Here is a 15,347-nt window from a genome sequence, read left to right as displayed (position 1 = left end):
TTATTTTAAGGGGAATGCTCAAACTTGGTGGTCCACGCTTCTATTAAGCACGACTGGCCAGTTAAATGGCTGAAATTCACAAGAGGCTTTTTATTTCTTTTTGGCTGACTCGAGAGTATGAACGTGATATACGAACTGCTTGGAACCATCTTCGGATGACGAAGAAAGAAAAGGTAAGATGAAAACAGGACTGGTTCCAGATTGCGTGGGTACGGATCCTAGCACGTTGGACGAGAGTACAGAACTTTGCCGAGCTTGGGGCAAAGTGAAAGACCAAGAAGCCCCGATCTTCTTTGATGGAGAAGCCAAGGCAAACTTCATTTCACCGGAATTGGCGGGGCGGCTTGAGATCACTCCCAATCGGATGGGACCACTTGCGGAGGCAGTTCTAGCGGCACTCGGCAGGGACGTAGCCATTACACTTGTCATTGGCAAACTTTGGTTGCATTGTCAAGGGTATTTGGGACATGAGGACTTTAAGGTTGTGATGTTCTCTTGGGAATTCCCTAGTACCACAAGAACAACGCTGTGGTCGACTATCGGGCAAGAAAAGCGACATTGACTACAGAGAAGGGTAGAACTATTGTACTTGACATTAAAGTTAAGGGCGAGTCTATCCGTATTGTATCGGCTTCGACCATTTCTAAGTTAATGAAATCCAGTCTGTTTGTTTACTCGATCTTTATGAAAGAGTAGAGTGATGAGGATAGGACAAATATGTCTGAACTTGATAAAGAACGCCAAGATTTTCTCTACTCTCATGCCGATTGCTTCTCAGAGGGCCTCCCAGGAGCGTTGCTACCTGCTCGTCTTGAAGATCATACTATTGATCTGATAGCTAGAAGCACACCACCGAACCGGCCACCTTACTGTGTGAGCCGAGCATAGAACGAAGAGTTTATGAACCAAGTGAAAGACCTCTTGGAAAAGGGTGTTGTCCAGCCTAGTACTTCACCGTATTGCTCTCGAGTGTCGTTGGTTTTGAAGAAAGACAGATCTTGGAGAATGTGCATCGATTATAGAGCTCTCAACAAAATCAACATCAAGAACAAATTTCCAATTCCTAAGATCAATGATATACTCGACTGATTACAGGGATCCTCGTGTTTTAGCAGGATTGATTTGAAGAGTGGATATCATCAGATCCGAATCGCGCCGGGAGACGTCTACAAGACAACCTTTCGGACGACTTTTGGGTTATTTGATTTTTTGGTGATGCCTTTTGGCTTAACCAATGCTCTTGCGACATTTAACCGGATGATGGACAGGATTTTTCGACAGTATGGGCTATGTTGGCACTTTCTTTGACGATATCATTGTTTTCTCCAGGAATGAGGCAGAACATAAAGATCATCTGCTTCAGGTCTTTCAGGCATTACGAGATCACAAGTTCGCGATTAATGCGAAGAAAAGTGAATTTTTCCTAACATAGATACACTCTTTGGGACACATTGTGGCGGCAGCAAGAGTGCAGATGGATCCGGCTAAGATAGAGACTATTTGTGATTGGCCTGATTTAAAGAATGTCCATGAAGTTAGAAGCTTCTTGGGATTGTGTTCGTACTACTGTCTCTTCATTCGAAAGTTTGCAGAGGTTGCTTTCTCTTTGCATATCTTCACACAAAAAGGAGTCCCTTTCTCGTGGGGACCCACAGTGGTAACTGCCTTTCAGACTTTGAAAGAGAAATTGACTACGGGAGAAATTTTGACTTTGCCGGACTTGCAAAAGTCATTTGAAGTATATTGTGATGCTTGTGGTCGTAGTCTGGGTACGGTCCTAATGCAAGAAGGCCATGTCATTGCTTACGAGAGCCGATTGTTCTCAAGGCCGGAATTGACAGCATAGATTTATGAGAAAGAGCTTTTGGGATTATCCATGCTCTTACTCAGTGGCGGCACTACCTACCTCGGAGCGGATTTTACTGTCTTTACAGACCATCAGAGTTTGCGCTATTTCTTGTCACAGAAGCAGCTAACGGAAAAGCAGATGCAGTGGACGAACATCTTGTCACAGTTTCACTTCAAGATTGTCCATGTTGAGGGACATAAGAATTTGGTGGCAGATGCTTTGTCTCGGAAGCCGTTGGGTTCTGGCTATTTCCGCGATACATTAGAGGAGCTTCGAGGATATGGTCGACCAGTATGCCACATATCGAGACTTTGCAGATGTTTTCACACGGATACGGGATGGGGAGACAGTAGCGGGATATTCCATTCGGGAGGGCTACTTGATGAGGAAAACCATGTTGTGTGTTACTCAGCCGTTGAGGGAAAAGGTTATATGACTGAATGCCACTATCCGCCTTTTACGGGTCATCGCAGCATTGCTACCACCATGAAAGGGGTAGAGAGATACTTCTTTTGGTCGAGACTCAAGAAGGATGTGGACGAGTTTGTGTGCAGTTGCTTGGTATGCTAGAAGGTCACTTTTGACAGGCATAAAGCACCGGGATTGTTACAGCCTTTGCCCATACCACCCACCCCTGGGAAAGTATTGCAATGGATTTCATTTTTGATCTCCCGAGAACACAAAGTGGTCATGATGGTATCTGGACTGTTATTGACAGATCAACAAGCAGGCTCATTTCATTCTAGTGAAGAAAACAGTCAAGGTGGATCACTTAGCGAGACTGTTTGTGGCACAGATTTTCAGATTACATGGCATGCCCAAGACAATTGTCTCCGACAGGGACCCCTGATTTATGAGTTTGTTTTGGAAGGAAATCTGGGAGAACATTGGCACGCGGTTGTAGTTCTCGTCATCTTTTCACCCGCAGACTGACAGGCAATCTGAGATTGCCAATTTAGTGGTTTTAAATTTATTGAAGTCTTATATCTCGGATCAGAAGACTCAATGGGAAAAGTATCTACCTTTGGTGGAATTTGCCTATAACAACACGATACACTCTTCGACGGGGAAGGCGCTATTTGAGATTATTGAAGGTGCTCCGAGGTTCCACCCTTCTTAAGCACGAAAGATTGGATTTTTGAAGCCGATCAGTACACGCGCGACTTGGACACGGCTTTTGCCAAGGTCCGCGAGGCTTTGCAAAAATCTCAGGAAATACAGAAAAAGGCAGCGGATCGCCTTCGTCGCGATTTGAAATTGAAGGAGGATGATTGGGTGCTCTCACGTTTTGAGAAGGCACGCCTAAGAAAGAAGAAGGGAAAGGAGAGGCTTTTTCCAAAGCTTAGTATCAGATACTACAGACCTTTCCAGATCTCGGAAAAGATCAATGATGTCTCCTTCCGATTGAAACTGCTTGACACTGCATTTCATGTGAGTCTCTTGAAACCTTTCAAGGTGGTGTGTTTGATGATGGGGAGCCCGATGAGCAACCCGAAGTGGAGGAAAATGAGGAGATCCTTGTTCCTGAACAGATTTTGGCACATAAGGACACAAGAATAAGGGTAGAGTACGAAGGCGGTTCTTGGTTAAATTCAAGAACTATCCTACATTGGATGCGAAGTGGATGGAGGCGGAGGACCTAGCAGATACTCCTTAGATTGTGAACCTTTACCTTGAAGCTTTTGGTTTAGCATAGTCTATTCCAAATGGAACCCAGAATTCAACTTGGCTGGAGATCTGGTGCAGTGGGTTGCACAAGAGGGGAGTTACTCCGCTCCTTTCTCAACAGATGCCTTGATTTTTAGAATACTAGTCATTGATGTCTCTTTGAGCTTCACAAATACTGAGAGCTAACAGCGTTCTGCTGTATGACTTTAGGAAATGGAATTCCGGAAAATATGAAACTGATTTGTTCTTGACTTGTTTTTAAGTGCAGGAATTGATAGACAAAATGACTGCAGCATTTTGGTATAAATGATCTCGAATAGACATGGTTGAAATAGGGGTTAGTCGATCGGGCATTTATGAGGTCCCGACTGGATCTAGATGCGAGGGTAGGAGAGTTTAGGGGCGAGAGGGGGAGGGGGTGGGTAGGGCCGAGGGTGGGGAGGGCTAGATAGGGGCGAGTGGGGGAGGGGGCAGGGGCGAGGGGGAAGGGTGGGTAGGGGCGAGGGAACTGGGTAGGGGCGAGGGGGAAGGGGGTGGGTAGGGGCGAGGGTGGGGTGGGTAGGGGCGAGGTTGAAGGAGGGGGTGGGTAGGGTAGGGGCGAGGGTGAAGGGGGTGGGTAGGGGCGAGGGTAAGATAGGGGGAGGGTAGGGACGAGGGTTTGAGAGGGGGTGGGTAGGGCAATAGATGAAATCCATGGCTCCTGGTTGTAAGAGGAGATGCTCCAGAGCGCCGTCACCATGAGCAGGACTACCATAAAGTTAATGGAATTCATCAGGCAGAACAAGCTTTGTGAAGGGAGCTTTGATCTGGGAGAAGCAGACACCAATTGGGCTGATTTTTGATGTTGGGTGATCTTCTGTCGAGGAGATTTCTTCCCACTTCTATTTTCCTCCATAGGCTCGCCAAATTCAAAGACTTCCCCCGAGGGCGCATCCAGAGTTTTTTCTAAGGCCTTTAACCTTTCAGCTGCTCAGGTGGCTCAAATGGGGTGAGTTACTATGGAAACATTGGAAGAGGGTGTACCTTCATGCAAAGAGTGAATGGAGACTCCATAACAAGGCATAGATTTGGTAGCCTCTAACCACTCCAGCGGATCTTCATCTAACCCATCAGGTGTAGTAGGCTGTTCTTGTTCAGGTTTGGTTTCCATTGACAAAGACACTTGCTACACCACGGGATCCATACCACCTTCTAAGAGAATGGGTTGCATCGAGGAGCCTGAAGTATGTATCCACATTGCGTCGTTTCCCCAATCATGAAGTGCTTTAGTGTGCTGCAACCGTGGTCTTCCAATGAGCAAAGGAAATCCATCCTCAACCTGGAGAAGTCCAACCACAACAAAATCCAAGTTAAAAGTAAAGTCTTGTACCTGCAAAGGAACATTGTCCACTATGCCTACTGGGTAGACTGTCCGCTGGTCGGTCAACGTAACTATGAAGGGAGCAGGGCGAGTAGGCTGTAGACCTAGGGCTAACATAGTGAACTCAGGCATCACGTTGATGCCAGATCCACCATCCACTATCACTCCTGAGAATTGCCGACCTAAAACGGACACCGATAGGCGAGGGCTTTTATAATCAGTGAGTGGAGCAGCGGGATTAGATATCATATAGGACTCTGATGGTCGCACTGGGCGGTGCCCGCCACTAGGACCTGCTCCAAGATAAAGTGATTGAATAATTGGGAGGTGCCCGCCACTAGGACATGCTCCAGGATAAAGTGACTGAATAACCGCAAGGGTCCCTTCTAAACTTTGCATCTAGTCGCAGCATGTCATAGAGGGACACTTGTTGGAAAGTGTTCTTCAAGACTGTCTCTGCTGTAAGCTTCTCTTTTTCTACCTGTTGTTCCTCTGGTACCTTGATCTTCTGTAGATCGGAAACTGCTTCTAAGAAAGCTTCATCGATATCGGAGAGCAAAGATTGGGATTCTTCGATGGCACTGGGAAATGGTTTGTTAACAGTTGCAGGTAGGGTATCCACTGGTGTGAGATTGTGTGGGGAAGTTGAACTTGATGGAATGCTAAGACCGAGACCAGCTCTCTGGGCCCGGGTGAGGACGCCTGATGGCTCCTCTGCCAACTGTGGCGGCTTATTTTGAGGGGTAACCACGTGGGTAGAAGGGGGCGGCTGAGAAACAGTGCTAACTGCTATCAAATTGAGCTTGGGAAAGGCAAACTCAATCTGGCTTTGACTTGGGTTCGAAGCCGTAGATGCACGAATTTTAGGGCAATCCTTACTGTAGTGATCCTTCATATCAAGGCAATGACAGCAGGGAGGAGACCCTTCTGGCAGAGGGCATTTGCTTTGGTAATGACCATATTCCCCGCATCTGTAGCACAAAATGGGCCGATTCACTGGACGAGTCGAAGGACCAGGTGGTCCTTGCTCCATGGAGTTGGAGGTGGAGGCATAGAAGCTGTGAGGTGGTGAGGGTATAATAAAAGCTCTGAGAGGGAAAAGTGATCTGCATACCTTGCATAGGAGGGGCTGTCAGCAAAGGTGGCATATGGTGTGGATGGCCACAGGTAGAAACCATGTTGGATGCAGGTGCTGGCCCTTGCTGAAGAGAAGGACCAAGGCTTTGCTGCATTTGTCGCAATCCCTTGAGGTAGTAACAATCCTTATCCTCATGTCCAGATTTTTCACACAAGTGGTAGTAAACCCGAAGGGGGCATTCCTGTGGAGGGCGCCCTGGAGAGAGACACGAGCTACACCAAACCGTAGCCTTAGTCGCTTGCTGACACTTGAGGTCTTCTAGCTCGCGCTTAATCTGTTCCAATGCCTTCGTGATGTGGAGGCTTCTCTTGTTTAAGAGAGAAGGACCTCTCCTCTTGAAGAGCTCGCTGTAACTCTAGGGCTTCCAGTTCCCTGTGTAAAGAAGTTAAAGGATCTGATGGACTGTCCACGAGTACAGGGGCAGTATCTAACTGAGGAGAGTCAATGAACTGCCTTCTTGCTCCCTCTATTCTAGTAGCAGTAGCAACAAAGTCCTCTAGACTGGCTTCAGGACGAAGACTTTCTGTGAGCTTTTGTTGAGAAGTTTTAGGCAGAGCCTTCTCTACCCACTTCTTCACCATGAATTCCCCTGGTTGCTGAGGCAGCTTGGCGACCAGGGACTTTGTTTTGGTCATGAGCTCTGCAAATGTCTCCTTGGGCTGGAGCAACAGGTTGGCCAACTCATCTAGCACCTTGTCCTGGTAGTTACCCGGCCTGAAACCTGCACAGAACTGCTGTCTTAAGGCTGCCCAAGTTGAAAAATGGTTCTCTGCAAATTGGCTGTACCATTTATCTGCTAGGCCATCCAGGGTGGATGAAAATAGTACCAAATAAGCATTTTCTCTGTTCAGCCCACGTCCCCTACAGAGAGATACAAATCTTCTTGCATGGTCGTCCGGATCTTCTGAAGAAAGCCCTTTGAAGGTAGGGAACTTGATGTTTACCTTGGCCAAAACACTAGCTAGTGGCTCTATGATTCCTTGCTGAGCCTGTTGCTCAATAGCTTGCTGTAGCAGAATAGGAGAGAGCTTTTCTGGTGAATGTGATCGGGAAGATGGGGAACCTGATGAAGGAATGGATGATGTGGTATGTGGAGGTATAGGTGATGAGGTTGAAGGATTTCTACAAGGTGTCAAAGGTCGTCTTCTGTGATAGTACTTCAGAGGGCTCAGTAGTGCGCTTTGACGCTCGACTGACCTCCTTGTATGTGTCATGCACTGACCACCTGTCCAACCAAGCTTGGGGCAAGAAAACTTTTGACAGGTCTAGACTCCACCAGACCAGACAAGGTAAGTGACTAGACCAGGGTCAAGGAGGACTAGACCAGGGTCGAGGAGGTCTAGACCAAGGACGAGGAGGACTAGACCCGGGACGAGGAAGACTAGACCAGGGTCGAGGAGGTCTAGACGAGGGACGAGGACAGGTTGGACCAGGTGAGAGGAGTAGACCAGTTGGACTAGGCGAGCCGAGAACAGTGCAAGGCGAGGTCGGCGAAGCTAGATAAACCTAACAAGCTTCAAGATTTGCACCTCACAGAGTGAGATTTCAGTTGAGGTCCCACCGTGATCGCCAAAATGAGAGCACCTGTAGTGCGGATAATGTGTCGTGCTCTCTACAGTGTGGGTGCCCCTCAGTGCAATGTGCGTGACAATCTCACTCAAACGAATGGAAACTCTCTCAAACAGAAAGAAACACCGAAACAATGGATAACAACAGAGACACAATAGTGGACCAGAACATGTGGACTCGACTAGCTCAAAGAACCATGTACAGACTCTGGCGTGGCAACACACTCAACTCCATCCCAGGACTCACAGGTACAAATGGGGTGTCGAGGCTCAGATGTGCAGGGACGGTGAAGCAGTGCTCTGTGTAAGACTCACTCTAGACGACTACGTAAAAGATAATGCCACTGGCCCAGAACGACTACTCATATGTATCACCATAAAGAGCCACCAACGGCCCATAAATGTCAGCCATGTGGTGACCTGGCCACGAGGTCCACTAGACTCCGTCGGTAGGTACCCTGCCACATGTCACTCCCAGACCAGAGGGTCCATCCAGTGTGAACCAAACCAACTGTAACCAACTGTCCAACTGTCTGTCCTATGAAGTGACACTGTAGCCCGGCTATGTCACTTCACAGGACAGACAGTTGGACACTTGGTTACAGTTGGTCTGGTTCACACTGGATGGACCCTCTGGTCTGGGAGTGACATGTGGCAGGGTACCTACCGACGGTGGTCTAGTGGACCTCGTGGCCAGGTCACCACATGGCTGACATTTATGAGCCGTTGGTGGCTCTTTATGGTGATACATATGAGTAGTCGTTCTGGGCCAGTGGCATTATCTTGTACGTAGTCGTCTAGAGTGAGTCTTGCACAGAGCACTGCTTCACCGTCCCTGCACATCTGAGCCTCGACACCCCATTTGTACCTGTGAGTCTTGGGCTGGAGCTGAGTGTGCTACCACGCCAGAGTCTGTACATGGTTCTATGAGCTACTCGAGTCCACATGTTCTGGTCCACCGTTGTGTCTCTGTTGTTATCCATTGTTTCTGTGTTTCATTCTATTTGAGAGAGTTTCCATTCGTTTGAGTGAGATTGTCACGCACATTGCACTGAGGGGCACCCACATTGTAGAGAGCACGACACATTATCCGCGCTACACAAAGCCTTTCTTCTTCTTTTTGCCGTGCTTTTTAGCTTTGTTCTGCGCGTCAAAAAGCTGAGCAATTTGTGCATCAACCACAGCTTCTAATTCCTTCTCTGTATACTTCTTGGGAGTACAAGGTTTCTTGAGAGCAGGTTTTCGGGGTGGTTCTATGGTTTTCTGCCACTGCGTGTGCACCTCCTCCAAAGAGGTCTTGCTCATATATTTTGCCATTTTCGGATCCTTGGCAAAATTAAGCATCATCTTTGTTGCATCGCCGACCAATCGTTGACGCTCAATCTCTCGACGCTCCGCCTGAGTAGGCCGAGGAGGGCCATACTCTTTGCCTGAATCTTCGTTGTGATCCCTTCCCGCATCTCCGGATGCAAAGGGAGTCGATTGGTCCTTGCCTGAAGCCATAGGTGCCGCAGAAAAAATTTATCGATCGGATTTTCCGTAGAAGAGAAATCAACCGTGCTCTGTTACCACTATAACAGACTTGGACACTCCAAGTCGAGAATGTACCGCGACAGCACAAATAACCACTTCAAAACAGTTCACAATTCACAATTGATTCGACACTGGCCCTGCAGAGTTCCGTGTCTAGAGATATTGGCCCAAAAGACTGGCGCCCCTTTCGGTATTTCTTTTTGTATTAATCTGAGTTCAAAGTACAAGAGTGCGGGCCGGCGCTCACACTCAGACTCTGCGTCGAGATGCTTTAAGTTGTGAGAGGCATGCTCACATATTTAAAGATTACAAGGGATGCTAAAAGCAGCGCCCAAAAGCTGTTAAACTCAAAAGCTCTTCAGAAAAAGCAACTCCTCTCACTTGCTTGGTAAAAATAAAGCAGAGGGAATTTTTCTCTCTATGAACCCTTGCGTAAAAATAAAGCAAATGTTCTTTCTTTCTTGCTTTAATAAAATAAAGCAACCTTCAAAAACTCCAGCGTAAAATAAAGCAACTGCGTGACCAGCCTTGCGCAGAGAAAAAGCATCGCCCAAAACTGCCGCTGGTTGTCCGTACAGCCTGCCACGAGGCACTGCCTCCGTTCGGGTACAGCCAGCCACGTCAGTCCCTGCTGCCAGCCACCATTTCAGCCCCCATAGGGTGTGTGTGTGTGTGTGTGTGTGTGTGTGCACTGGGCAGCCATGTCATCAGTTTGTGACAGTGTGTGTGTGTGTGTGTGTGTGTGTGTGTGTGTGTGTGTGTGAGAGAGAGAGAGAGAGAGAGAGAGAGAGAAGAACAGGAAGACAAGAGAGAAAAACATTACGTTATTCCACAAATTCTGTATCTACTGAGAACAAACCTGTTGATGGGAGGAGAAGATCTTCCTTTTGTTCGTCTATCTAAACATAACAAGGAGAAATTATATGTCAAATTCTTTACAAGGCAAAAAATAATCTTAAACAATTCTTAAATGACATTTGGCAAGGAAACTACTGATAAGACAAACCAGCAGTAAACCTTAAAATTAACGACCCATTATGTTATCTCGGCTGGCACGCGCTGAGGCAATCGGCCCACAACAACTCTGTACTACTGTTTGATAGCCTCCCACATGTTGTCAGATCTGTTGCAGCTATTGCGGCAAGTGCTACCCACACTAGCAGTTATAGCTAGCTGCCCTGCGTGGTTTCTTACTGCTACTGCATCAATTTTACCACATTCGCAAGCTCATCTTCAACAAGCACGGGTGCTCACCACAACAGCCTCTCTTGTGTAACAGGCTTGGACACCCAAGCGAGAAATCAATAGCAACACACAAATGGAAACTTCAATAACTGAACTTGAATAGCGAACGAGAGAGAGAGAGAGAGAGAGAGAGAGAGAGAGAGAGAGAGAGAGAGAGAGAGCTTGATGCATCTGCATGGTTGTACTACCCTGAGCATATAGACATGCGCACATCCCTAGTACTAATGCTCTCTCCGCCACCCCCACACAGTTTGGATTGTTCTTTTCTTATTGATGGAAGACATGCACACATGTATACTTGATTTGTCTCATAGGCCGACTTCGGCCTCACATAGATGTTAAAAAATCTAGCTCCATCTTGTGCTAATAGGGGGGTGTAGCAGATAGGAAAAGACATGCACACATGTATACTTGATTTGTCTCATAGGCCGACTTCGGCCTCACATAGACGTTAAAAAATCTAGCTCCATCCTGTGCTAATAGGGGGGTGTAGAATGTGGTACATGGGAGAATCGAAGCAAGGGCTGCTCGGATGCACGCAGCTGGGTGAGCCATCATCTGGGCTCGTCTCTCCTCAACGGCTCCACACTCTCAGGCTTGGATCTCCTCGATCTGTCTGTGGTGGAGTCTTGGGGCCCAGCATCCGATAACACACGGACGTCGTTTGGCCGAGGGCTCATCTCCGCCTGCTCGGGAGTCGCTCCCCTGGGTGGATCCTGGAGTGAAGGAGGTGTGGTCCTCTCAAAAAACCCTGTAAGTTGTGAATCTCCCCCCCCCCCCCCCCCCCCCCCCCCCACCTGTGTCTCTATATGTGGCTACAAAAGTGTATCTCTATGCCTTTGTATCTCTACTAGCACGTAGCACCCCAAATGTCTTTGATCTTGAGAGTGCATGATCTTGCGAACGGTAGGCTGCCCTCTGAATAATGACTCGTATCTGCCTCTAATATCATCATAAGCTTTGCATCTGCAAACAAAATGCTCCTCACTCTTCACCTCCTCTCTGCATACTCGACACACTCTCTCCTCCCTGGGAATCTCATGAGCTCACCCCACCTCTATCTCTAGTCTATGTGATGATACTCTTAGCCGACCAATCGCCACCTGTTGTCACGGGACAAGCACCATGTGCCAACGGAAAAGAACAGATTGAACAGACTTTTAGCACTCCAATAACAACTGAACTGAAAGAGAGACGACACAAGGAGTGGCGGAGTTCCACCCCAAGAGAGCACTGGCCCCAAACCTTGGCGCCCCTTTCGGTATTTGTTTATATTACTTGAACTTGGTACAATATGAAAAGCAGTTACATGAAAATCTTCAAACTCAAAAGCATCTGGTCCCAAAAGCACTAGCGCCAAAAAGCTGCCATGGCATTTTACGGAAATCCGTACAATTGCCACCTGGCAGTGCCAGGGCAAATTTCGAGACTATCCGTACAATCTGCCACTTCAGCATGTGAGCGTGTTTTGCAAGAGTGCCGTACAGCAGCCACGTCATCAACACTTTACGCAAGAGATTTGTGCATGTGTGGGTCCTACTTTATTTAATCTCTTTAAGTCACTTAGGCCCCATCGGACAGGGTCCCATAAGTTGGTGGAAACTTTTTTTTAAAATAGGCCACTCGGCAAGACTTTGCAAGTTGGTGAAACTTCTTCTACTGCTTCTAGGGTTTAGGCTCCTCGATCGGGATTTGCAGGTTGGCACCGTTCTTCAGTGGCTTGACACGTCAACAGTTTGTAACATCACCCCTTCTTGAAAGAAAGTAATCGTCCGCGATTATCGTATATCTACAAAACTCAAGTTCATTCCAAGGGACATTACGAGGGATATTTCGAGGGACAATCAGTTTTCTCAATCCAGATCGAAGCTCTTGATATCCTAGGTCGTTGATTTTTTTGAAATATCTCATCCAACAAGGAGTCTCATTCTAGATCGGAGCTCTTGATATCCTAGGTCGTTGGTTTCCCATAAGTGTCTTATCCAATAAGGAATATTTAGTGGTTGGCACATCACAATGCAACACAAATGCTCACATATGCATGTTACAAGACACAACAAACAACGTCGCGAGCACTCCCCCGAGACAGACAGTCTGCAGTATGAAGCTACTCAACGACTACCTCGTCCCTCCCCCCGTAAATAACCTAAGAAGGTCCGGGCTATGAATTCAAAGGACTGGTAGAACCAAACGCTCCCCAGACCGCAATCTGCGTCGTTTGAAGGTTCTGTCTTAGTCACCTGAGGGGTGATGTGGATGTGATAGTAACGAGATTTAGTCGATCAAGACATCCGTGAAAAGATCAGTGCCGTTTAGATGTGATTGCTAAATAAGTTACAGTGATCATGATTCTCATCTAAGATCTCGATGGGGATAGTGATGTGAATATGATGTGAATGTTCAATGACTGTCGTCTTCATGCGAGTGTTGGATGTGTGTGGTCTGGTAAGTCGGTACTTAGAGTCAGTGTCTACTAAAGTAGCATTTGTTCTATGTCTGTTTTGAGGACGTAATCGAGGGCGATTACAATTCTTTCAAGAGGGGGGTATGTCACAAAGTGATGACGTGGCATGGCCTAAAGGACAGAGCCCAACAGAGGAGTCCAAAATACAACCAAACGGTCCCCAGACATCCCGTCTGCATCGTTCGCAAGTTTTCCAGCATACAACAAAATGCTCCCCAGACATCCTGCTTGCATCGTTCCGAGGTTTTCAAGCATCCAACGAAACGCTGCCCAGACATCCCGTCTACGTCCTTCCGAGGTTCAGACAATACCAAAACAACATTTCTCGCTACTCCACCGGGAGTAAATCTCCAGTCAATGAAACCAGTATCAAAACCAGAGTCAAACAATTCAAATCAGCGCCACGACAAGTTTACAACAGATACCATCCATTTCAAACTATACTTTCTCAAACAGAGTTCAGAAGTATCTAACTACAAAACAACTAGAAAATTCATTCAAGTTTTCTGTTCGGACAGCAGAACTTTGAGGACAATTGGCTTGTCCTTCAATATCACGGTAATGGTTCGGTTTCGAATGTGGAGAGTCGCATCATTCTTGTGGTGCCAACGCATTCCCAAGAGAACCTCGCAATTGCCCAACTTCATAATGTGGAAATCGGCTTTTCCATGATAACCTTGGATAGTCATTGGAAGAGCACCAATGAGCGGTACCATTTTCTGAGTTTGCCCGGTGGCTAGCTCGGTTTCTATTTCTCCATCCTTTGCATCATAATCAAAGTGCATCTGCTTCAAGAATTCTGGATGGATGAAGTTCTCTATAGCTCCGGGGTCAAAGAAAATAAGGACTTTCAAGCCGTTGACTTTGCCATATGCTCAACATAATGCGTTTGTACTCTCAAGGCGTATGCCATAGATATCAGGGACTAGTCCAATAGCGGGTCCAGCTCTCTTAGCCGAAGGTGGCCTTGAGGATCGTTCTCTCGTGGGAGCAGAAGGTTGTTGTAAAGACGTTGAGGCTCGCTCAAGACATGTTGTGAATGTATGCCCTGTTTGAAAACATTCGAAGCATCGGGCTTCTTGTAAAAGGGTTTCTCGTTGACGTTGTGTCAGACGAGGCCTTTGAGGTTGGGTTTCACAAGACTCCCGAGAATTTGTTCGTTGTTGCTGAGAGGTTTGGTTGGTGGCCGGAGTTGGTTCTATTGAAAACTCCAGCTTTCCCTTCATCAATTTGTAGCCGACAATGGCATGGTCCATAAGTTCTTGCATGGTTGAGACTTGCTTGGATAGACAATATTCCTGCAGCAATAATGGTAGTCCAATGGTGTATCGCTCGCATTGGTCCTCCATGGAAATCAATTTAAAGGAGGACACCGGAAGGTAGACATCGAGAAACCTTTGGTTATAGTCATCCATGGTCTCTGTGGCAAGGATATTCAAGTTGCCCCATTCTGCCAAGATCCGGACTTCAAAGAGAGAAGTCATATAACTGCGTGCAAATATTGTCTTGAAAGCTTGCCAGGTCTTCGGAGCATGCGGTTTGCATGGCATAATCTTTAAGAAATCCCGTTGCTCGAGAAATCTTGGATTCTTCTGTATAATCTCCCAAAGCATAGATGTTGGCGAATTGTTGTAGGAACTGCAATGCACTGGATCAGGGTCTGTAACAAACTGCTTACGTCTCAAAGCCTAAATAATGGAGCCAACTTGCAGATGTGGACCGAGGAGCCTAAACCCTAAGAAGAACAATAACAGAAGAAGAAGTCTTACCAACTTATGGGGACCCCGTTCGATGGGGCCCCAAGTGACATAAAGGATTAAAATAAAGGAGGACCTGCACACACGCAAAAACTGATGACGTGACAGATTTTCAAAAATTACGCTGGCATGATCACGTGGTAGGTTGTACGGATTTCCGCGTTTTGCGTTGGCTGATGACGTGGCAGCTGTACGGATTTACGTTGGCAGCTTTTTGGACCAGAAGCTTTTCAGTTTTGAAGGCTTTTCACTGTAAGTGCTTTCAGGCCAAGGGCCTTTAAATATGAGGTTAGGGCTCATTCTCTGGCATGCTTCCTGGAGAAGGTGCAGAGTCTTGAGTACCAGCTTGTACTATGTTGATGCAATATAAAGAAATACCGAAAGGGGCGCCAAGGTTTGGGGCCAATACTCTCTGGGGTGGAATTCCGCCACTCCGTGTCGCGTGTCGTCTCTCTCTCTCTCTCTCTCTCTCTCTCTCTCTCTCTCTCTCTCTCTCTCTCTCTCTCTCTCTCTCTCTCTCTCTCTCTCTCTCTCTCTCTCTCTATTCAGTTGTAATTGAAGTGCTAAAAGTCTGTTCAGTTGACATCAGTCGAGCTCGAAAAGTCGGCTGACTTTCCATCCTGAAACCTGCACCAAAAATTAGGGTTAGGTTCCTTCCATGAGGTCGTAGCCGAGCACAGCATGGTCCATCAGCTCTTGGACAAACAGTGTTTCTTTGACGGCGATGGTAGTCCCAAGATAGCAATTGCACTGGACCTCCAAGGT

The 15,347-nt window shown here is 47.1% G+C and overlaps 1 protein-coding gene across 4 annotated transcripts in view; it reads right to left on the bottom strand.

Annotated features, from left to right (window-relative positions):
* LOC147464153 (ATP synthase subunit B) overlaps nt 1-15,347 on the bottom strand; it is a 153,410-nt gene that overhangs the window by 37,620 nt on the left and 100,443 nt on the right. For 3 of the 4 annotated variants that reach the window (XR_015185618.1, XR_015185619.1, XM_086493065.1), the window contains exons 6-7: nt 9,976-10,015; nt 9,601-9,744 (exon numbers count right to left, since the gene is read on the bottom strand). Coding sequence is in view for 2 of the 4 variants with exons in the window: in XM_086493065.1 (XP_086349191.1) it covers nt 9,601-9,744; nt 9,976-10,015 (184 nt within the window). In the remaining 2 variants the exon portion in view is untranslated. The remainder of the gene's footprint in view (nt 1-9,600; nt 9,745-9,975; nt 10,016-15,347) is intronic. The other variant, XM_086493071.1, reaches the window with a different exon arrangement.

This window comes from Adiantum capillus-veneris, chromosome 2, assembly GCF_014529385.1.
Source record: "Adiantum capillus-veneris isolate H3 chromosome 2, ASM1452938v2, whole genome shotgun sequence".
Taxonomy (NCBI): domain Eukaryota; kingdom Viridiplantae; phylum Streptophyta; class Polypodiopsida; order Polypodiales; family Pteridaceae; genus Adiantum; species Adiantum capillus-veneris.
Note: the sequence above shows the minus strand (reverse complement) of the source record. Positions and strands in the feature narration are given on the sequence as shown.